We start from the raw sequence: 25,303 nt of genomic DNA on the forward strand, positions 1-25,303 counted from the left end.
TCGAAAAATCTAGTCTAACCATCAACTACCCATCCACCATGATAGGCGTGATATCGAAATGAACAGACTGCGCTCCAGATATCCTGCCATATTAAGGGCCACCTCCTTACATCAGGAACATTTCGACCTCACCAACGCTTGCAGAAGACAATGGGAGCGCGACTCACCACAGGAAGCACAGCAAATGGCCTGTATCGATCAGAAACCGTCAGGCTTTGAACTGACCCGGAGTACATGGACAACGCTGAACAGAATAAGAACAAGAAGCGGTAGATGTGCTGACAGCTTACATAAATGGAGAAAAGCCCTTACTCCGGAGTGTGACTGTGGTGCGCAACGACAGACCGTCCGTCACATTGTTGAAGAATGCCCCCGAAGGCGGTTCCCTGGAGTTTTTGACGAGTTCCTGAATGCGACCGAAAATGTTTTAGACTATATTAATGCATTAGATGTTCGTTTGTAATACTCCATGTAATGTTTTATATTGCTTTTTAAATATGTGTTCTTATTGTATGCCATACGATAAATAAATAAATAAATATAAATCTGTACGGTCCTACCAATAAGATACATATCAGGAGAGGTATTGGACAGGGAGATCTTGTTCATTACTGTACTTGAACATGCTTTGAAATCACTGGAATGGGAAAATAAAGGAATAAATATCAATGGTCAGGGCTTAGTCATCTACGATTTGCAGATGACATTGTCCTGATTTCAGATGACCTAAAAATTGCCAATGATATATAGCGATGCAGCACATAAAGTAGGTCTAAATATTAATTACCAAAAGATAAAAATGATGACGAATTTAGTTCCGAGCCATCCTTTAAAGGTAGACGACGTAAAAATTGAAGTTGTTTACAGCTACATATACCTTGGACACATGGTAAAAATTAGCAAAGATAATCAATCTGCTGAGCTGCTAAGGAGAATAACTCTGGGATGTTCTTACCTACGGCGTAGAGACACTTAGTCTTACAAGGACATCGGTTTGTTGGGCATAACGTTGAAAAATAGGTTTAGAATCGAAGAAATTTGTAGAAGTTGTATAAAGGACATTATAAAACACATAGCAAAAATTAAATGGAAGTGAGCAGGACACATCGCTAGAGTGAAAGATAATAGATGCACCAAAAAATCTTGGAGTGGAGACCGAAAGCAGATAGACAAAACCCGGGAGGATATGTACCAACAGGATTGCAACCGCGCAAGGTAGATCTGAATGGAAGTTTTTCGAGGAGCCTATGTTCAACAGTGGACTACTATGGGCTGATGATGATTTAGCACTGGATCAATTTTCTTTGAAAATATTACTGATCAAGCAATGTGTCTAAATTGCAAAATACAGACGTGGCAGATTCCAGGCAGGTTTCAACAAAGAAGTTGCCAAATGCTGTAGAGCTCAAAATGTTGGACCATTTTATTTGAGATTTTTTCATATAATCTATAACTCTATTGTGTATACTTTATTACTTTAAATACTTTTTTTAAATTTTATGATTTTTAATTAAAAACATATATTTTTTATTCAAACCTGGTTCTTGCGAGAATTTTAGGATATCCTTTTGAAGATGCTTCCACTGCACTGATAGGGCCAACAGCTAGACAAGATAAATATCATTTGGTTTATTTTAAAAACTAGTCTTACTCTTAGTATCACATTTTCTAATGAAGCACTTGAATTTCACTCATTTTTAATACGTATTGTAATAAATACTTTTTCTATTGTATATATATATATATATATATATATATAAAATTTTATGTAGTGAAAGTAATAAATTTAAAAGGACTTTTTTGGAAATGGTTTGTATTAGCAAAAATGATAAGAGTTTAAACAAAAGATCTGAGATTCAAAATTTAAGTAAAATATATAATTATATTCTTTCTTTATGATTTATATATAAAAATTGTAAAATGTCATATTCAATTCTCCATATATCTGTCACATTCTTTCAGACATCTGTCAAGGGTGAATAAATCTTCTTCTTTTTGTTACTAAACAAAAAAGAATGTTTAAACGAAGTTTTACTTTTGGCAATATAATTGTCAAAAATAAAAAATTTTATGTTGGCATTTATGACATTGAGGCTATTTGTAATTGGTTGCTATTTGAACTTATTTATAAATTCAATTATTTTTATATTAAAAAAAATGTTTTCAAAATTATAGAAATTTTCGGAGAAACATTTGTTAGATCAAAACATTTTTATATAAAATATTTTGAACATGTAAGCAGTGATTTTTTACTTACCAAACTAATTTTTATTTGGTAAGTTAACAAAAATTGTTTTTTCTTTTTAGTTCAACCTTGTAAGTATTTTGTCTTTTTTAGCTCTTGATAATAATTGTAAACACAATTGAAAGCTCGAGATTAAAAAAATAGTTAACCAATAGCCCTATTATTGACTCCAACCCATCCAAAACAGTTATATATTATATATATATATATATATATATATATATATATATATATATATATAACGAGTTTATTACAGCTGCCGCCGTTTCTCGCAACCTAGCTTCCAACGCTTGCGATCGTTCCAGTCATCTACTTGTAGACCCCTATCTTCCATTGCACCTTTTACTTTTTGTCTCCACGATCTTCTTGGTCTTCCCGTTTTCCTGCGGTTGGTGGGGATCCACTGTAACATTCTCTTTGGCCATCGTTGATCATTCATCCTTTCTACATGGCCATACCATTTCAGCCTTTTGCATTCTATAGTTTCCAGGACGTCAATGTCTATGCCCATACGCTCTCTGATTTCAGTATACCTTACTCTATCTCTTCTAGTGAGTTGGCAACATCTTCTCCAATAATTCATTTCCATTGCTTTTATTTTGGATGCGTCATTTTTATTTATTACCCAAAGCTCTAAACCATATGTAGCAATGCTTTCTATGATACTTTTGTATATCCTAATTTTTGTGTTTCGGGTGATGTGGTTATTCCAAAGTATACTATTCAGTTGACGTATTGCTGAATTTCCTTGACCAATTCTAGTAGCTATTTCTTTTGTATTCCGACCATTGTTTGTAATGTTTACACCGAAATATTTATAGCTATCAGTATTTTGAATTTGTTTGCTTCCTAGTTCTAAGTTCTTTCCTTCACCTCCCACTGCTACGTACTCTGTTTTTGATGGATTAATTGATAAGCCCCACTTAGTATATTCTTCATCTATTTTTCGTAACATGTAGTGGATATCATCTTGATCTTCTGCAAGTATTACTTGGTCATCAGCAAAATGCAAGCTGTACAGTGTATGGTCTCCAATTTTAACACCCATAGGTTCACATTTTCTTTTCCAAATATCCAAAACCCCCTCCAAATAAATCTTAAAGAGTGTAGGTGCAATGCAGCAGCCTTGGCGAAGTCCTTTGGTCACTTTTATCTTTTTTGTCACTTTTTGTCCAATCTTTATTACACTCGTCATATCATCGGACAACTCCCTTACAGTATTAATGTAAATCGGTGGAATATTCTTGTCTTCTAGCACCTGCCATAGCTTGGCTAATGGGACACTGTCATACGCTTTTTGAAGATCAATAAATACCATGTGTGTCTCCATATTATGTTCCAAACGCTTTTCTATTGTTGGTTTTAGGCAGAACACATTGTCTATACAAGAACGACCAGTACGAAAGCCACTCTGATCTTCAGCGTCTTCCCAGCAATCTTCAATTCGGCTTTTAATTATCTTCCCGTAGACTCTACAGATTGAGTTAGTTACACTAAGCCCTCGGCAGTTCTTACAATCTTTTCTGTCGCCTTTATTTTGGTATAGATTACTGATATATGCAGTTTTCCATTCTGGGGGTAGCTCTTCTCCTCTCAAGAATAAATTAAAAGTATAAGCCAATAGCTGAAATAGTTTGTCAGGGCCATATTTAATCAGTTCAATGGGTACTCCCCCCGGTCCTGGAGCCTTTCCATTTTTCATAGCGTTGGCGTGTTTTTTAATTTCTTCTGGTATTATTTCAGTTTCTTCGCGGTAGGAAATATCATATTTTTGGTAGCCAATATCTTAGAATTCTGTTCGATCTTCTGTCAGCATTTGTTCATAATATTCGACCCATAATTCTGGGGCTATTATAGTTAACCTACTGCATTCTTTTCTATCTGTTCTACTACCTCTAATTGTTTTCCAGGCTCCTTTACTTCTTGCTGTACCCATAAAATTTTCTACGTTATCGCAGGCTTTATTCCACATCTCATTTTTGGCTTTATTTACCTCTTTTTTTACTTCTTTGTTTAAGCTGTTGTACTGTTGTCGATAGTAAGGGTCCTTTTTTGCTAGCCATTTGTTATACGTATTCTTCTTCTTCCGCACAAGATGTTCTATTTCTTTATTCCACCATTCATTTCTATTTTTTATGCTATCCACTTCTCCAATAGCTTCCATTGCAGCTTCGTCAAGAGCTTTCATAATTTCGTTGTACATATTAATTGGTGAGGAGTAACAAACATCGTGCAATTTCAGATTCGACCTCATTCGATACAGAAACTGGGTAGACTCATTTTTCTATTGTATTACAATTAATTCAAACTTGAGCTATTACAGTTTAGAAGCTACATCTGTTGTTCTTATTTTCCCTACCACTTTAATGATCGATTCTATGATTATCTAAGTTGGGAAACATCCCGTTTAAATTAAAAGAAAAAATCACAGTGGTTAGCTGTTTACCATTCTTCTTCTTGATGTGCCTATCCGTTACAAATGTTGACAATCATCATGGCAATGTTTATCTTATCTGCAGCAGCGCGGAAAAGCTGCACATACATATGTTGTATTGAACCAGATTCTGAGGTTCTTTATCCAAGATGTTCTTCTTCTTTCTGGACCTCGTTTTCCAAATATTTTTCCTTGCAGGATGGCTTGAAGGAGAGCATATCTGGATTCATTTTGCTTAATATGTCCGAAGAATTGTAACTTTCGAGATTTGATGGTGGTCAGTACCTCTCGGTTCTTATTTATTCTTCTGAGGACCTTCTCATTTGTGACTTGTTCAGTCCACGGGATCTTAAGTATTCTCCGATATAGCCACTTCTCAAATGCTTCTAGTTTTCTGCACCTATCTGCGTTCAAGGTCCACAATTCAACACCATAAAAAAGGACAGAGAAGATGTAGCATCGCAGCATTCTTACTTTTGTATCAAGAGAGAGGTTGTGACTAATCTCCTGGTGCTCTAATCTCCCGTAGTATTGTTTTGCAGAGTTTTATTTTTGTATTTCTCGTTACAATTGTGCATTTAAGCAGAAGATTGAGCCCAAAATAGCATCTGTTTGCCGTGCAAATTCTGCGGTAGTATTAATTTCAGTGTTAAGGAGCGCTCCCAGGTATACAAATTCGTTCACTGCTTCGATGACGTCGTTATCTATAACAAGTGGTCGTAGGATTTGTGATTGCGTGCTTATTTTAATATACTTCGTTTTGTTGGTGTTTATTATTAACTCACATACTCATAGGCTAGTAACAACACTGTCATGTCATTTATTTATATTAATATTTTTGGTTGTGGTTTTCTAATCAAACTGATAGTTTTATTTCCTACTTGTATTTTATATTTTTATAGGGAATTCTTAAGATGTTGTAGATGAAAATTTAGACTTTTCTATTTATGTTGGAGTACGTGTTCAGCTGTAAAAAATATATTTATAAAAACATAATTAGCTTAATACAACCCAAAATATCTTGAAAGCATCATGAGAAAATGTGAACGTTATACTTAACTCAAAGTTTATAAATAAATAAATTTTTAATACCATAACCCTAAAACTATTAATGACAAAAATAATTTAATAAATTCGAAAAACAATTTCAGAAGAAAAAATATATTTTGTTTCAATCTTTGTTTATCGAGAAGAGAATTGAGCAAAACACAAAACTTTTTAAATGAATACTTTTGCGCAACGCATAAAAATTTTAATATAGAATCAGAGCTAAAGAAAAAAAATCGGAAACGTTAAATGCTCTAAATCAAATAAATACGGTGATGATGTTTAACCAGATGTCTAGATAATTAAAATATACCGAACAGGCGAACAGTTTATCCCTAAAAGGCCGCTTAGAAACGTAATATACAGACAAATTTTTTTTTGCATTATTTCTAATACACCAAACCTTTTTTACTCGATTCTATATATTTTTATAAGTTCAAATGTATCTTTAAAAATTTTTCCAAGTAGGCGGGCAATTGTTATTAACAAATAACTTATATAACAAAGACAATTTCACCGAATCAATTCGGAATCAATTTTTTTAGGCGTATCTCATCGAAATAAACACTTTTCCTCTTTCCTCTCTTAGTAGTTTTTCAAAAAAGCTTGCTTTTAGAGTTATTTGCAATTTTTTTTTAAATCCGTTAATTAGTGATTTTTGGAATAGACTTTTTTTTAACTACTAAATGAATTGTAATTCTATAAAAAACTTTATAATATTTAAACCTTCAAGTAGGTATAAGTATGAATATTTGCACAAGAAGATTTTGCCCATGAAAACATGGGCCCAAATATTTCGAATATGCCTTTCGAGCTATCTACCGTTAGGTGTGTACAGCCAGTGGTTGCAGCAATACAGGCGCGCGGATTCCTACATCTTTGTTTAAATTTAAAACATTAATTTAATACAAATAATATTACCTACCGTTTATTTAGAAAAAGAGATATTTCTAATTATCTTTATAAAGACTTATAAGTAAAACAATTGAAATTCATTTTTTGCAATGCCACAATAGTGTCCATTTTCTTTTAATATACGTGGTGCCTATTATTGAATGTTTTATCACAGTGAAATATTAAAATCAATATATAGTTTACTTTTCGTGGAAAATATAATAAAATAAAAATATAATATTACTTATACATCGTTTTTATTGTCAATAATTTGAAATTTTTCGCCAGCAGCAGCAGGATTTCCATCTAAAGAGCTGATTTTATTGTCTTCAATATTTCGTCTTTTTTTAATTTTAACATCGTCTTTAACATTTTTATGATTCTCTGGTGTACATGCTCATACAGTCGACTCGCGTTAATCCAAACCTGCGATAATTCGAACCTCTCTATAATTCAAAGTTATCACGAGTTCCCTACAAAATCTCTTTATATTTCGAACTAAATCAATACATTTTTATGCACTTGGTAATTCGAACGAAAAAAATCATCAATGCTGGAGTACTACTAAAGAACTACTAAAGGTGAATTTCCTTGTCTGGAAAAAAGTCTGGTCATTTGGCCAGACTTTCAGACAAGACAAAGTAGAGGACAAAAAGTGGCTATTAGCGGAAACTTGTTGAAGGGAAAAGCAAAAGAGTTCGCGTCTACTCTAAGCATCAAAAACTTCGCGGCAAGTGGAGGGCTTACAGCTGAAATTTTATCTGCGGCAGACAAGAATGAAACAAGTAACGATGAAGATGAGTACAATACATCAGAACCTTTGGCAGAGGTGTCAGTTAAGAAAGCAAGATCATCATTCGATACCTTACAAACCTTCTGTCTACAAAAAGTGATGAAAAAGCATTTCAGGCATTTTTTGTCTTAAAAAAATGTGAGCAGTCTGAGCAGCAGCAATGTGCTTTGAAGCAAACTAGTTTATTACAGTTATTTCGAAAGATTGATTAATTCACAAATTCTCTCGCAAATTTCGAACCCTTTGATATTTCAAACACTCAGTAATTCGTAATATTTTAAGAGTTCCTCGAGTTTGGAGTTAACGAGAGTCGACTGCACAGCATCCTATATTGGAAATACAATAAGAATTTTTCGTGGAACGTTTTTCGCGACATGAACAGAAATATTTTTGTAACATCTTAACAAGTTTCGCCTTCAAAATATTTAAAATCGAGAAAATTATTTTCCATGCGTTAATGGATCAAGAGATGAAATAATACTGTTTTTTGCTTGAATCCTTTCTAAAATTTGCCAATTTGCTTTTAGGTAATGTTGTAATAATGTTGGTTTCGATGATTGTAATTTCTCATTAGATGCATTTATAGTTTAATTATGGATTCAGTTTTTTAAACTTAATTTGAGGGTCATATAGTTTAGATCAGAATAGTGTCAAAATTTTAAGTCCTTTGTCTAAAAAAATACATTTAAACTGAAAAATATAGTCGGCTTGTACTCTGTTTATAGAGGTAAACCGGTCGGCTATAAGGACTAGGTAGTTCTCGGTGTTTATAATATTTTAAAATTTAGTGGAATCAATGCCTGAATTCTTTTCAAGAAGTCATTAAAAGCAAGTCTAGACATTTTTTATTTAAGCTAACCGAGCGGGCATGTGAATGCTTCAAACTTCTAATAAGATTGTAATTAAATAGTCAGATTTGTAATTGGGTCCAATATAAACGATCATAAATAACCATATCAATTTTTTTTATTGTTTTTTGCGCATTTAACTAGTACCGTAGTTCTAGCTTTCAACTTTCCTTTAATGGCACATTTGTAAATGGACTAATTCTATTAAAATTACTAAAATATTAGTTGATTTATAATCAACGTCTAACAATTTGTTTATTCTAAGTCTATTTAGAAATGTGCTATTAAATAAAAATTTCACAATAATCAAAATCACATTAGAGAATGATAGAACAATACCAAATGTATCAGCAGCTATAATGAAGGTATTAAATAATTTTTTATTTAAGCGAAACATTAAGACCATTAAAGTGAACATTAATATTAAATCAAAATAGGGAATTTGACGGATCTTAGATATGTAAATAATACATGGGAAAATAAGCCTATAATTAATTGAATGTAACATTCATCTATAGTTCCAGTAAGAAGGACCAACGATTTTCAAAGTGGAAACCAAAACGTCGATTTAAAGTATTTTTAATCGAAATTTTTGGTGTATTTATATAGTAAAATCTGCACTCAGCTGGATTTTTATTTGGGTTTGGGCACTTGAAAGTACATATATTTAGAATTCTATTTAACCAAATTTTTAGCTCCCTATCGTAAAAATATGTTTTTTCGAAAAAAAAAAAATCTTTTGCTTGAAAAATTCTGAAAAAATTCACGAACATTCATTTTATAATGCTCAAAAACTCTCTGATTTTTTTTCAGATTTTTTGCATTAAAATTGAGCTTAGAAAAATATTTGATTTTTTCAAAAAATTTTTAGGTTGTGTAGGTAATTTTTGGCAAACTTCTAAATCATTATTTTTGTGTATTTTTTTCCGGTATTTTTAATGGCGGGGTTAGATATTTCATTTTCGTGCCAGAAAATCCTTAAAACTCGAAAAAAAAAATTTCTTGATTTTGTTTCCATGTATTCCAAATAATAATTTTTGATTCTTTTCTCCCTTTATTCGAGTGATTAAAGTGACATCGTATCCTCTCTTAGAGTTAATGACAGTGAACGCTCGCATTTAAAATAATGCATTTAGCAAGAAAAACTTGTTAGTTAAAGTTATATGCTAAAAACATGGAAGAAATATCAAAAAAGAGGGTTTGTCGTATTTTGAGCAAATTCTGGTCTGAATATGGCAAACCAGATTGCGCTATTAGAAATAAAAAAAATATATATAAAATCGTTATTTATTGACACATAGTTGGGTTTATGTGCTAAAACCATGGGAAAAAAACATAATAAATGAATTTTTTCGAATTTTGACAATTTTCCGGAGAGAAAATGAAAAATCTAACCCAGCCATTCAAGAAAAAAGGAAAAAATACGAGCAAAATAATAATTTGGAAGTTTGCTAAAAATTACCTACATACATAAATTTTTTTTGAAAAACTCAAATATTTTTTCTGAGCCCAGTTTTGATGCAAAAGATCTAAAAAAAATCAGAGGGTTTTTGGGCATTAAAATGTATATTTTTGAATTTTTCCGGATTTTTTAAAACAATGAATCGTTTAGCAATTTCTTTTCAAAAAACACGTTTATTGCGATAGGGGCCCCAGGGGCCACCTAGGGACCTAAAAATTTGGCTTAAGGGGTTCTAAATATGTACTTTCAAGTGCCCAACCCCAAATAAAAATCGTTCCAAATCTTATTCCGCTATAGCCTCTGCAGCAAACTGAATAAATTTGAGAATTATTGGTGATGGGGTAATAGTGGTCTATAAATATACCAAATATATTCTTTCTTTAAGTCTTTCATGATCCTTGGACTATCTGAAATTGTTTTCAATTAAAATATGTTGTATAAATCTTTTAAGTTATACTGTAATGTTTATCACTAAATATAAACTTATGCGCTTCGCGCTTTTTAACAAAATTCCATAGCTTCCTTATTTCTGTTTCTAGCGTATTAGCCGACCCAAAAAGGAACGGCTGAGATACGTTATAAGATCTATAAACGACATTGTATAAGTTAGATTCAGATAAAACCAACGGTTCAATATCGGTATGAGTAAAATTAAGTTTCTTAAAAAGAGTACCGGTAATGTGGACGTCGTCTATCCAAAAGTAATGCGACTTCTGAGCTTCCTTGTAAATAGCAAATATCACATCTGGTGTGTAGAGCAGCACCCACCCTGGGCAATACGTCGGGTAAACCCGTTCCGGATATTCCGAAAAAGACACCCTCCATTTTGATCTATAGGATCTTAAGACTAAACTATTATATCTAGGTGTACAAAATAAACCTTTCCTAGCACCATGAGGGGATAAATCGTAGATCAGAAAATTTTTCATAGTTGGCATGTTGACAAATACATCATCATCAGTCTTCAAGATATATTTGGCCTGAGAGCAATGGTAAACGAAATATTTCAAAGTCATCACATGCTTATAAGTAAGATTTCTGTATGTATCTGCGAAACTGCCTTGAATAACGTCATTGTGCAACACATTTTCCGCTTCGATCATCTTCTGTGTGTGCTCGGAATGAACACTGCCAACCATAAATAATACTTTCACGTTTTCTTCCTTTTCTCCCCACGTTTCTCGTATAGTCTGTCTTTTATCAAAGTTTACTGGCGCTGAGTGCACTAATACTAGAAGTAATAGAGGAATGGTTTCGTTGCAAATGAAGTTAATCATAGAAAAATTAAAGTTGAGATCAATCAGTTGGTTGTAATCGTTCTCTGGTACATGTAGAACTTTTTCAGGAAAACCGGTGTCATCCTCCGTCAAAACTATGTATGGTGTAGATATTGTAGTGGACGCTGGAACTACTATATAACGAGGGGTTGACAATTTGTGCCATAATAACAACACTATCACAAATCCCAGTAAAAAAACTACCAACTTTGACCATGATCTTTTCTTAAGCATGTTCAGTTGTCATCCTGCAACAAAAAAAAATACTTAAGAATAAATAGTAAAAAATTTGTATTTGATATTTATGTGAAGCTTTCAAAGTATACTAACACATTCGAAATAATTTACCAATAAAAACATTTTAATAGACCAGTCAAAATTATATTGGGAATGAAAATCAAGTTCACGCTCTTATAAAACAATTTGTATTAATAAGAAACCACTTTGGAAATTAACAGTATTATTAAACAACAAGATTAATAATTATTATAATATGAAGAAGCAACTTTTATATAGCACTAATAACAAAAAGAAACTTCCGCGGTTTTCAACGGATATCATTATAAATATCAGAAAGAAACACTTAGCTCGGAACAATTATATAAAAATATGGTAAGTCAACACTGTGTCAAAAAGTTTTCAGCAATTATGATTTTTATTCGAAAAAGGGCAACATAACAGTTATTGAACTGGCATTAGATGCTTCTGTCATCAACCAGACGCCGACAGGTAAGGAGCCCCCAATTGATACATTCGTCTTCGCATGTATCACTACTGTTTTAATTTCGTAAAAATTGCAACAAACCAATTGGAGCAAAAATTATTTCAAACAAATTATTTTTATTTTTTCATGTACATTTCATGTTGACATGGGGAAACTTTGCACCAGGGTAATGAACTAACAATTTGGAGCTGTGCCGGACAAAATAAAAATAAAATGTTATTGTTTTTATGGATTTATTTAGTTTCCAAGGGGTATTTCGACGAGATAAATCAGAAGTGACTAATATCGGGTCATTCATTTATGAGTTGCGACAAATTGAAAAGCGAAAAAAAGCAAGAGAAGTGTCAGCTACCTATGGATTTGGTAAGAATGATGACAACAGCTGTAAAGAAAACACCATTTCTTGTTATATTAATGAACCGTGAGGACTTCTTCGATTTTAAAGTTGCTTCTGAAAGTTCAATCAGTACATCCAAGCTTCAAATTTCAAAAGCTCAATGGATCAACATTAACCGACAAAATTCGGGATTAGTTAAAATACGAGAAACTCTGAGTGAATTGGAAACTTGGAAATCAACAAAGGTTTTAAAGAGAAATGCTACAATTAAAACTATTGCAGAAATGACTCTTCCTAACTTGACCTGCCAGAGTAGAATTTCTGAAGAAAAAAAAAAAAAAAACAAAACTTGTTGGGAATGGTTCCCTATTTGAAGAAAGGAAATAGAAAATTTTATGAAGACCTATTTAATCCCAATACTCCTTAGAACCTACATGTTTTGTGTTTTTCATTATTACTTACCCCAATATTTTATATTTTTGTGATGGCACTTAGCACATTCTAAGATTTTATAGCTGTTTTATTTTTTTTACAAATATTTTACAAAAAGTTCGCAAAATTATTTAATGCACAAAAACATAATTCACTTGAATAAACCTATGTTTAATTTTGAGAAAGTTATTTCTAATACATTCATTGTGGAAGAAAAAAAATCGATTATTTCGAAATAATGATTTTGGCACTTACCACATTATTTATTTCAAGTCTTCAATTACCTATCCAAAAATTCTTTCAGATAAAAAATATACTTTTTATATAATATAAATCATAATTTTTACTTTAATTCTGTAAATTAAATTTAATCTCATAAAATTATTTTGTAAAGTTCATTTTTATTAATGTATCATAAAAAATATTAAAAAAAATTAATTTGCTCAAATATTTTCGCCTTTCTCAAAGACGCAAGCTGTTATCAAAAATCTAATATTTTACTTTGTATAGGTTTAGGTGTATTTCTAATTATGTATTGCTATGGTTAATATTCTATTGTTAAGTTCTAACTCTGTACCACAATTCATACACGCTAATCACCCTGCGTGGTTGATGCGTCGTATAAGAAAAAAAAAAGATTGTTTAAATAATTATACAGCTTTCAAATGGGAATATTGTATTTAAAGCGTTAAAAGATACACGTTTGCTAAGTTTTTCTACAAAAAGTATTCAACATAGGAAAAAATATGTAGTATTATTTTGTTATAAATAAATTAAGTTATTTATAAAAAAAATAAAGCATATCTCGGATTTGGTAATTTGGTATTTAGGTCTCTCTATTTGAGTTACAACGGATTAAGAAAAAAAAATAAGAAATTTTTTTTTACGTATAGATACCGATTTTGAACTTTTGAAATATTTTTGAAATTTATGAAATAAAATTTTCTTCAATATATTGTTTCTATATCCGTTAGTTCAACTGGTTATCTGTTATAATATTGATATAGATATTATCCATTTACAAGAACGTGGCAGTTGTGAATCAGATAAAGTGCCTCCAAAACGATAAATGCAGGAATACAACGAAAAATAGATCTGGCATAAAAAGGCTGGCATAAAAAGTTCTAGGTGGTTAAAGGCTGGTAAGGGGTCTTGGGGGCGACATGAAGCTGCCGATGCTTTTGTAGTAACAAAACGCTAAGAAATGCCCACTGTTTTCCAACGAATGAGTTGGAGGTTTTAGGAATAAAACTCAGCTCTGCCAGCAAATCCTACTCTCACGTCCACGAAGACATACCATGTCGCGTAACCACTGGGTGCATGGCGTACAATGGGAGTACGTTATGTAGCAGACGAGAGAGGGTAAAAGGCGAGTTTCTGGCGCCTAAAAACTGGAACATATCGGCTAGGGGAATAAACCCCAACAGAAAATTCGGTCCTCCAAGGATGGGGGTAAAGTCGTAAGGCTAGCGACCTTACACTTGTGAAAATTCTACAGTGCTAAAATACCCAATGAGCCTCGGTTACCGGACGGAAATTACAGTAGACGAAAACAGCAACGAAAATGGACCATGAATTGCGGAATCTGGAATATACAGGGAATCCGGAACAAACAACAAGAAATTATGCAGGAATTCGTAAATCGAAAATTAGATATAGCCATTCTCTCTGAGACCAAGAAAAAAGGAAATGGAAGCGAAAAATTAAAAGACTATATACATTTCTTCTCAGGAGTGGGAAAGGATCAAAGAGCAAGAGCAGGGATATCAATATTTGTACACAAGAAATTTGAAAAATATATTAAATCTTGGGAAGCATACAACGAACGTTTTATTAAAGTGACGGTTCTCCTAAGAGGAACACAAATAACAATTCTGGGGGTATATGCCGTAAATGATGACTACTCAGTGCAAGAAAAGGAAGCTTTTGAAGAAGACTTTAGAAAAATCCTGAAATTCCTAACAGCCATGAAATTATATGCGGAGGAGACCTGAATGCCAGAGTAGGAAAACAAGTTCAAAGTAAAGTGGTAGGCATGCATGGAGAAGAAACTGTTAACAACAACGGAGAAAGACTCATAAATATATACCAACAATATGAGTTAAAGATTTTGAATGGTTTTTTCGCCCACAAGAACATACATAAATACACCTGGTATCAGCACACAAGAGGTCTAAAATCGATAATAGATTATTTTATAACAAGACAACAAACTAAGTTAAGAGTACAGGACGTAAAGGTGCATAGAGGAGCAGAGTGCGGCTCGGACCACTGCCTGATAATAGGAAAAATATATACACCATTCGTAGACAGGAACCACACAGACATCAACAAAGAACACAGAGAAAAAATAGAGAAAACTACGTACACCGTAGATAATCTAGATAACGAGAGCACACAGTTACTTTACTCCTGGAGACTAACACAAAAACTACAGGAATCACACAGATCAACGACGGATGAATACGAACATATAAAAAACTGTATGAAAGACGCAGCGCTAGATAGCCTTAGGGCCACAGGTACGAAGAGTAGATAAACCATATTGGTGGAATAAAGAAGTGGAAGAAAAGATAAAAAGAAAGAAGGAAGTATATCTACAGTTATTACAACAGGGAGACGAACATACAAAACAACAATATAAAAACTTGAATAAAGAAGTCAAACGAGAAGTGGTTAAAAAGAAAAATAGTACATGGGAACAAAAATGCCATTACCTAGACAACCATATAGGAGGGACAAAGAGCTCTGAAGCCTGGAGAACTATAAAAACGATGAGAACAACGACAAAAAAACCAAGTCATAATAAATAGAATACCAGAGAACACATGGGTAGAGCATTTTGAGAACTTATTAACAGAGAGAAGAGAAAGGTTTAAACAGACAAATGAACAAGTGGAAGTAGAAGGAAGAATCGAAATATCAATAGAACAAGTGAATGAAGCAGTTAAGGGAATGAAATTAAAAAAATCTCCAGGCCCAGGCGGAATACATCCAGAGTTGATTAGGTATGGATCATCAAAACTGTTTGAGATGATCCGAAAATTATTCGAAAGATGCTTAAACGTAGAAGAAGTTCCAGAAGAATGGAGACAATCGTATATCTCTTCAATACACAAGAAAGGCACAAAGATGGATCCTAAAAACTATAGAGGGATAACAGTGATTGCTACTATAGGCCGACTATACTCAAAAGTACTACGAAACCTGATAGAAAATGATATCAAAGACAAACAACCCGAAGAACAAGCGGGATTTAGGGCCGGACGCTCCACTATGGATAATATCTTCACATTAAAAATTGCAATGGAAAAACGAGTGCAGAGAAATAGAGAAACTCATATAGCTTTAATAGATTTGGAAAAAGCATATGACAGTGTACCGATCTCCCAACTATGGATAGAAATCGGTAACTTGAAAATAAACCCAATTCTTATTAACGCCACTCAAAAATATTACGAACAAAACTTTGCAAGAATTAAAATGGAACAAGAAATCACCTCTCCTTTTCAAACAAGAAAAGGACTAAGACAAGGCTGCTGTCTGTCACAAACCTTATTTAAAATCTATTTGGACAGATCCTTAGTGAAATGGGTAAAAAAATGTAGAAACATGGGAATAAAGGTGGAAGAAAACAAGCTATATACACTTTTCTTTGCGGATGACCAGGTAGTAATTGCCGAAGACAGCTACGATCTTAGCTATATGGTAAGAAACCTGCAAGAAGAATATGAGGTAGCAGGTCTAAACATGAATATGACAAAATGTGAATATCTCTCAGTGGGAACAGATGAAATATGTGACCTAGTCTTGGAAGACGACAAAATCAAAGGCGTGCAATCCTGCAAATATTTGGGGGTCATTTTCAACAAGAAGGGAAATAGCGCAGATGAAATCAGGGAAAGAATAAACAAGGGCAGAGCAGCGACCCGTGCCTTAAACTCTCTTCTCTGGCAAAAAACAATTCGATGAGAAACCAAAAAACACATTTACGGTAGTATAGTCCAAAGTATTACACTTTACGGTTCGGAAGTATGGGACGTCACCAAAGCTAATAGAAACAAACTTATGGCGACAGAAATGGATTATCTGAGACGAAGCTGCGGTAGATCGAAATTGGAGAGAGTTAGAAACGAACAAATAAGAAACGAAATGAAAATGGAGAGAAATATCAATGATGACATAGAAAGAAAACAATTAATCTGGTTCGGACATGTTAAAAGAATGCCAGAGTACAGATGGCCTAGGAGAGTACTGGAATGGATCCCTCCTGAAAGAAGAAAGAGAGGACGACCACAGAGAAGTTGGCGCAACGATATTGATGAAGCAATGGCGGCAAGAGACTTAGAAGAGGCAACTGCATATGACAGAAAAAGATGGAAATTGGGGGCGGAGAAGCGGCGACAGCCGTAATAAATCCGTTATTATATATATATAAAAAGTTCTAACTCATCCTAGCTCATTGTTGTATAATGAATCTCGAAATGAAATAATAATAGTTGGATGTGGTAGTAAAGATCTTGGTTGCAGATTTATTTGAAAATGGTAATAAAATTTAGATTAAAGGATTTCCAGGACTTTCAAATCAGTTTCTATAAATAATTTTGTTGTAGCTAATGTAGAAACGACCAACGATTCTTGAAGTTAAAGACGCAGTTATTATTATTGTTATTATATAACAAATGAGGCAGATGAGCGAGCTCCTATTATGCCCAAAGAACAAAGAAAAATATCCTTTTTAAACTAATACCAAATACAAAGTTACAATAAGTATATCATACAAAAATTCTGAAACAATAAATAAATGATGCGGTACTAAAATAACAGAATCCTATAAATAAAATAAAACGCTATCAAGTTTATTTTTAAATACGATAACACTAGTTGCTGGAGCAGATACACTTTCGTCCGGAATATCGTAATGAGTTCAGTTTTACCTTAAATTTTTATCTGAAGAAATAACACTTTCGTCCAAGTCAAATATTTTGGCATATACACTTTCGTCCACGGGTCGAGCTCCGCGGGGATCAATCCCATTAAAAAAAAGTTGTCTTACTGCGTTATAAAGTTTATTATCTTAGATTACTGAATTCCATTTACAACTTACAATATAAATAACAAATAATAATAAACTTACTTAAAAACTAAACTAATGGGATGTATATTTAACATATTTCAGCCTAGTAATAGTTTTTTCATTAAAATTTTCTATTTTACTTTTCAAAAATTTCTCACGAGCTACAGTTTTGTTATTAGGTCTACATTTATGAATACTTTGAATTGTAATGTAGATCTCATTTTGATATTTTCCCAAGCCTGGGAAAGATGTAATCTACATCCGATTATTTTAGATTGACCCCAAACTAATTTAACAGCCTTATGAATTGATTTTTCAAATCAATGACAATATCTTTTGGAAGAAAATTTAAAGTTAGCTCTGAACATTTGGTTCTTATCAAATTGAAACATGTTTCATATGTAGATGATAATTTATCTGGCAATAAACAAAATACTAGTGGAGAGATTTTTAATACTACGAAATTTAGAGAATTACAGACCGATTAGCCTCCTCAGCCATATATATATATATATATATATATATATATATATATATATATATATATATATATATATATATATATATATAAGTTGTTTACGCGAATACTAGTTAAGAGAATGGAAAGAAAATTAGAGACTTATCAACCAAGGGAACAGGCAGGATTCCGAAAAAGTTACGGAACAAATGACCATCTACAAAGTATAAAAACCCTAATAGAGAAAGCAGTGGAATACAATAAACCTCTAGTTCTAATATTGATCGATTTTCTGAACTGAAGAGAAGAATCGGCCTTGGGTGGGCAGCATTTGGAAAACTGAGAGAAACTTTTAAAAGTGAGCTGCCCACATGCCTAAAGAGAAAGGTATTTGATCAGTGCGTCCTCCCAGTCTTGATGTACGGAGCAGAAACAATTACCTTAATAAAAGCAGCAGCTACCAAACTGAGAGTCACGCAGAGAAGAATGGAGCGGTCTATGTTAGGAATAACTCTGTGAGACAGAATAACCAACGAAGACATCAGGAGAAGAACCGGAGTGACTGACATCATCGAGAAGATAGCCAGACTAAAATGGAGATGGGCAGGACACATAGCCAGAATGACAGATGGGCGATGGACAAAGAGGTTATTGGAATGGAGGCCAAGGGAAGACAAGAGAAGCGTCGGTCGACCACCTACAAGATGGACTGACGATTTAAGAAGACTCAATAAAAACTGGATGAGAGCGGCGCAAGATAGACGGGGTTGGAAACATGAGGAAGAGGCCTATGTTCAGCAGTGGACTCTTGAGGCTGGATGATGATGATGACCTCTTTTCGTTACACTTTCTTTCACCACCATACGTTTGTCGAAATTCTCCATAACGTTTCAAGAATAAATGATTTTCATAACACAATTCAAGACTATAGAAATATAAACACTTTGAGAATATTTTTACAAATGAATAAACTTGAAGATTCGTACATATTTATATATTTAATATTAATTGCTTCTTCGAAAAGCATGACAAAATTTACCTGATCCTTTGGACGAACTTGTATACCTCAATTTTAGGGGCTTGGACGAAAATGTATACCTTCTTTTATGACATAATAATGTATACCCTCATTATTTTGGACGAAAGTATAATCGCCGAGTTGCTGGTATGGTGTCTTTATCCAAATTGTTCCAGATAATAAATATTCTATTTGGCAAGAAGTTCACATTGGTCCTTGCAGTAGTTTGTTCACTCTTTAATTTGTAACTCGCTGTGAATATGGTGTTTAGGTTCCAAAAATTATATTTTAAAGTACGGAAGGACATAATTAGCTCACCTCAAAGACGTCGCTGCACTAATATCGTGAGATGAGCCATGGATAGTCTATCTTCATAATTAGATCTTATACGGCCGTATACCAGTCTTGTGGCTTTGCGCTGAACATTTTTAAGTAGGATTTTATCGCGACTGAGATCGGAATTCCACACTGGCCCGGCAAACTCAAGAATAGGTCTAACGTATATTGAGTAAAGTTTACTAACAGAGGTTAGAGATATGTACGTTTAAAACATTTACGGATCAAAAACAGTTTCGAGTTTGCGCGTTTACACGTAGACACTATGTGATCAGACCAATTTAAGTCACTATTTATTATCACTCCAAGATCGTTGTGAAAGCTTACAGATTTTAAGGGATGTCCATTATTAAAGTACGGTAGTAATGGGTTATTTTGCCGATATGTAAACAACGCATTTTTCAATGTTAAGCGGAAGTAACCATTCTGAGGACCATTCATATATTGCATCAAGACCTCGAAAAGGGGTGGCAAACACCCTCAGGGTGGAAGCGCACATCGGCACTATATAACTTTTGTTCCTCAAGTAATTATTTACCAACACACAAAATTTCAAATGAATCGATTCAGTTATAAAGAATTCGGAGGTAAAAACCCTCAGTAACTGATCTATAGTGTTAAGTTCAATAGATTAATTTAGCTGTTGTTAGCTGAACAATAATTTAAAAATTTATTAGTTTATAATTTATAAATTTAATATGTAATATTTGCATGATCTATCGTAAAATGCGTATTTCGTTATATAGTCTGTCTATCCTATCTTCGGAGGCTTAGGTGGAAGAGCAGTTGTATGTCGCTGTTACACAGTGGTAAAAACTGAATCTCTTCCCACTGATATAATATTTTATTGTAAAAAATTGATTTGTTTGTCAATAAAGATATTTTATACTATTATTATTATTACTAATACTATTTTGCCGTTTTACACAGGTGTAGTTTCTAAATATAAAAATATATAATAAAAAAAGTCTTACCAAAACAACTTTGTTTTAACTGATTTGTATGCAATAAATACCTTACAATGCGATTTGCAAATTTCATCTGATTTTATGAAATACTGTAACTAATATTTATTTAATGCATATCTATTGATAACACTATCACTACTACTTTATCGGCTGCATAATATTGAGTGGTAGGTTTTGAAAATAATATTTTAGAAACTATTATTATATAACTTATAACTGAAAAATTCTCCGCGGTTATCTATGGAGTTTAAATATCTGGGCATAACATTATCTAGCTACAGAAAGCTCGAAACGAAAGTGGGAGATCAAGTGAATAGAACAAACAGAGCCGCAGACTGACTGAATGAAACAATATGGAGAAATAAAAATATCGAAAGGCAGAATTTACAAAACAGTCATCAGACCAATAATGAAGGACATACGCGGCAGAAACAAGACCTGACACAGAGAGAACAAAAAGGATGTTAGAAACAGCAGAGATGAAAACACTATTCATACAAGTAAAAACGAATGAATTCATGTCAACATCGAAATCACTCCATAACGGAATTCCTCAAGGATCGGCCTTAAGTCTACTATTATTCTTAATCGCAATAAATAATATAAAAAAATCACATCAAGATTCCCGTAAAAGCTAATCTTTTTGCTGATGATCCAGTAATATATGTTAAAAGTAAAAATATAGAATTAGTTACGCAAATTTTACAGAAAACATTAAACAGCTTAGAAACGTGGTCTTTAGAGACTTTAACTTTTTCAACTGAGAAGATTAAAGTAATAATGTTTGACAAAAGAAGAGCAGAATACAACATAAACTTGTATCTAAATGGTCATTCTCTGAAACAAGTCCGTGAAATCAAATTTTTGGGTGTAATATTTGAATCACAACTCACATGGACTTCACATATCAACAATTTGATCAAATCCTGTCAGAGAATAAACTTACTAGTTTTATCCAATCATAGATTCAGATACTAAAATTCTTCTAAATTTATATCAGACATTATTAAGAAGCAAACTCGACTACGGATGCATCTGTTATGAAACAGCAAATAAAAATCAAGTAAAAAAAAAAACTTGATGTTATTCAAACCACATCTCTACGACTAATATTTGGAGCCTTTAGAACTACTCCAATAAGAAGCCTTTAAGTGCTAGCAGGAGAAATGACACTATACCTCAGAAGAAAATATATATATCACTATGCTACGCTTCAAAAATTCTAAGCGCAAAGGATTATACCTTTCTCGCAAGTTTAGTATCGGTAGAATCACTAGAACAATACACTAATTACACCACCAAGATAGTACAATTTTACGAACAAGTTAAAAGACTACCATATTATATAAATCAAATCACCTTGGCCCCATAAAAATATACCAGACACCTCCCTGGACAGTTTCTTTACCAATAGTAGACCTCTCATTACTTAATCATGATAAGCATTCACACATTTCTGCTAAGGTCAGACTTCAGTATCATGCAAATTTACTTAAATATTCCACTTACAAATTGTTCTTCACTGATGTCTCCAAAGATTGCAACGGAGTAGCAGCTGCTACTTTATCAGAAAACGTAATTTCTACCACTAGATTAACTGACGGCTATAGTATTTATACCGCAGAGCTCCAAGCAATACTTGATGCACTAAATCATTGTAAAACCACAAATGAAAAACAAATACTAATATGATCACATTCATTAAGTTCTTTACAGACCATTAAACATGTTTATCGTACACACATCAATCTATTCCTAATTAAAGACGCGTTGCAACAGCTCCAATTTTCTGGGAAAACCATATCATTTATGTGGGTCCCATCACATGTCAGAGTAACTGGTAATGAGCTAGCAAACAAAACAGCGTTTGAAGCAATAAACAATGTGAATATTCCGACTACAACAGGTATACCAATATCAGATACTAAAACTTTATTCAAGACTCATGTAAATAAAATCTGGCAAGAAATATGGGATCAAACAAACACAAATCTTAAAAGCATCAAACCAGACGTATGTATCTTCAAAAAATTTTCCTATACCACCAAAACGAAAAGACCAGGTAATTATCAGCAGACTCCGGCTTGGGCATAGACGACTTACGCACGGCTACATAATCTCAAAAGAACCACCAATGTGCCAAAGATGTCAAACAGCTTTCACAGTCAACCATATAATAATAGAATGTCCAGAGTACACCTCATCCAAGGCGATATTCAAGATACCGAACAACCTGAAAGAAGCACTGGTTACAAAATTCAATAAAGTTCTGTCTTTTTTAAATTACTGTAACTCTATAATAAATTATGATTTAATTTTTGTTACATGTACATGCATATACATTGTACCATATTGTTATGACTTTTAAAATGTACCTTATTTTCTCTATTTATCATATCATAAACCTATCGCTAATAACCCCAGTGGTTGATGCGGATAAATAAAATAAATAAATAAGTAAGAAAATAATAAATAAATAGAAAATGATTATAGTATAAGTTTATTGCTCTCAAATTTGTTTCAGGGCCTGCGTAGCGCAAGCGGTAGGATGCTTGACTCGCAAGCCGGTGGTCCGGGGATCAAATCCCACCGCCGGCAAGAACATCTAGACATTTTAAAAATGTCTATAGGCCCCAGGTCGACTCAGCCTGAATAAAAATGAGTACCTTGGGTAAAACCAGGGGAAATAATAGACGGTTGAAGCGTAGCACTGGCCATGTTACCTTCCTTGTATACCGTAGGCCCTAGATATAGCAGACTACCCTGCTATACTCCCAAAGCCGCGACAGCGGTATAAAACGGGAGACTATTATTATAAATTTGTTTCAGATGCTTCAATTTTTGCCGATAGACGACAAAAGCGAAAATTTACCGTTTTTGACGTTAATTTGTTAATAACTAATTAAGTTGAAAAAATCGACTGCAGGAAACATATAGGTTGTTGTTTTAGAGGTCCATACTACTTAAAACAACTGTCGTTTGCGTGGCCCGACGAGTTTTACGAAAAAACAGCTTATTTCCCAGGGCTCTTATTAGTTCAACTGTTGTTTGTCTCCGATCAGAAATTATTAGGTTTGAAATTAATTACTTAATTCAATTTAATTCAAAATATTAAAAATCTATATGTTTATAAAAGTACTTACCCAATGAAGCAGCACAATTATAACATTTTAGATCGAGTACTTCCTCGAATCGATTCTCGAATCGATTATCGAATAGATTATTAAATCTATTATCGAATCGAATCGATTATCGAATGGAGTCGATGTGGCACTCCCAGAGTACCACATTCCGTGTTTTTGTTTTTTACTTGAACCCATCCTACAGGACTCTTAAGCTAGCGGGGACAAATGAATCCAATTTAACCCACGTAATATTTTTTCACCCATTTTTCATCAATTTATTACCACCCTAATAACTTTTCACCACCAAACCAACCTTAAGGGGAGCGATTCTGCTGGCTTAAGGTTCAAGCTAGCAGAATTCAGAAAAAAAGTTTGTGCCGATGGCATATTTTTTTTACCCATTTTTCACTAATTTATTACCACGCTAATAATTTTTCACCACCAAACCAACCTTAAGGGGAGCGATTCTGCTGGCTTACGGTTAAAACTAGTAGAATTCCAAAAATAATATTTATAATATACCACAGTGCTCTGCTAGGTTTTTATGAAGTTATTATCATACTAATAATTAGACTTCGGCAAATATGCATATTGCATATTTTGCATATTGTGCATATTTTTTGCAAATATTTCATATTTTGGCATATTTGTATAAAAGTTTGCATAAAGTGCATAAAAGTTCAGATTTTTATACTGTATTTGAAAATTTTTAAACATACCAATTTATTTCAATTCTTGTATAAAATTTTGTAGTCATTTTAATCAAGAAATGATCTAAGTACGTAATCTCTACAGGTACAAAACATTTACAATTTCAAAGAAGATCAATTTAAGTAGCCCTCAACATTCTTAGAAAGTCTCGGTCACTGAGGCATTCAGTTATTGGATAATCGCTAAGGGTTCGCTCATTTGCATTTTATGATCTAATCCCCAAATCTATCTACAATTTATTGTATCTTAACAGCAGGTAAACGGCTAATAGTTTTGTTCCTAATTTAGGGATTTTCCAAAATCTCCCAGTTTATTGAATTAGGTACCTAAACATTTCTAATTTGATGCCCAGATTTGTAAATCATTTTTGTTTTGATATTCAAAGCGCAAACACTCGTTGTGCGTAACAAAAAGGAAGATTGTGATTTTATAATGCCTAAAACAACCAGTGCTTCAACTTGGATTAAACCTTATAAAGAGCTGTCTATGGATATGGGAAAAATCTACTGTTCAGTCTGTGGCAAAATTGTAAGTATCCAATATTTTCTATTAAATATCTAATATTTCATACATACAGGGTGTTTCCAAATGACACTTACAACGTTTGACTGTAGATACTTCTCGAAAAATTGAACAAAACGATATAGTTAATGAGGGGTCAAACTTATTTACTTTTCGAGATACAGGGTGTTAAAATTAAAAAAAAATTAAATTCTTTTAGTTAATAACAACAATAACTTTAAAACCAATAAACGTATTTACTTGAAATTTAGTACTCGTAGGTTGTTTTTAAATGAAAAATAGCTTCCTTTAGTGAGAAAAAATTGTCCATGGTACAATACAATGGTGTGTATTTAGAAAAAATTTTCACCTTTACTTTTTTTTATGAAGTCAGCTATTCTAAAACACAATTATTTTTATTGTAATTGAATTAACAAAAAAAAAACTTTTGTTGAATTTTAAAATAAGTTATATGATGTACTAATGGTTAGTAACAAAAACTAATTTGTGGATTAATACTGCATTTAAAACACTTAGCGAGTGTTTTTTTTTCCAAACCAGTTATTTGATTAACCAAAAACACCTTGTATATTTTTATATTTTAAAGGTTGGGTTAA

General features: G+C 32.9%; 1 protein-coding gene across 2 annotated transcripts; it reads right to left on the reverse strand.

Moving 5' to 3' along the window:
- Window positions 1–1,467: 1,467 nt before the first annotated feature.
- Window positions 1,468–20,655, reverse strand: LOC140449655 (beta-1,3-galactosyltransferase 1-like). 2 transcript variants are annotated; one of them, XM_072542936.1, is made up of 3 exons: window positions 20,356–20,655; window positions 10,397–11,248; window positions 1,468–1,604 (listed from the first exon to the last, which is right to left on the reverse strand). In XM_072542936.1, the coding sequence occupies exons 2-3, from the start codon at window positions 11,232–11,234 to the stop codon at window positions 1,528–1,530; spliced, it is 915 nt and encodes a 304-aa protein (XP_072399037.1). In that variant the 5' UTR covers window positions 11,235–11,248; window positions 20,356–20,655; the 3' UTR covers window positions 1,468–1,527. The 2 variants fall into 2 exon arrangements, with proteins under 2 accessions (XP_072399037.1, XP_072399035.1); XM_072542934.1 differs by lacking the exon at window positions 1,468–1,604 and having other exon boundaries at window positions 5,864–11,248; window positions 20,356–20,519.
- Between the last annotated feature and the right edge of the window lie 4,648 nt (window positions 20,656–25,303).

This window comes from Diabrotica undecimpunctata, chromosome 9 (assembly GCF_040954645.1).
Source record: "Diabrotica undecimpunctata isolate CICGRU chromosome 9, icDiaUnde3, whole genome shotgun sequence".
Taxonomy (NCBI): Eukaryota; Metazoa; Arthropoda; class Insecta; order Coleoptera; family Chrysomelidae; genus Diabrotica; species Diabrotica undecimpunctata.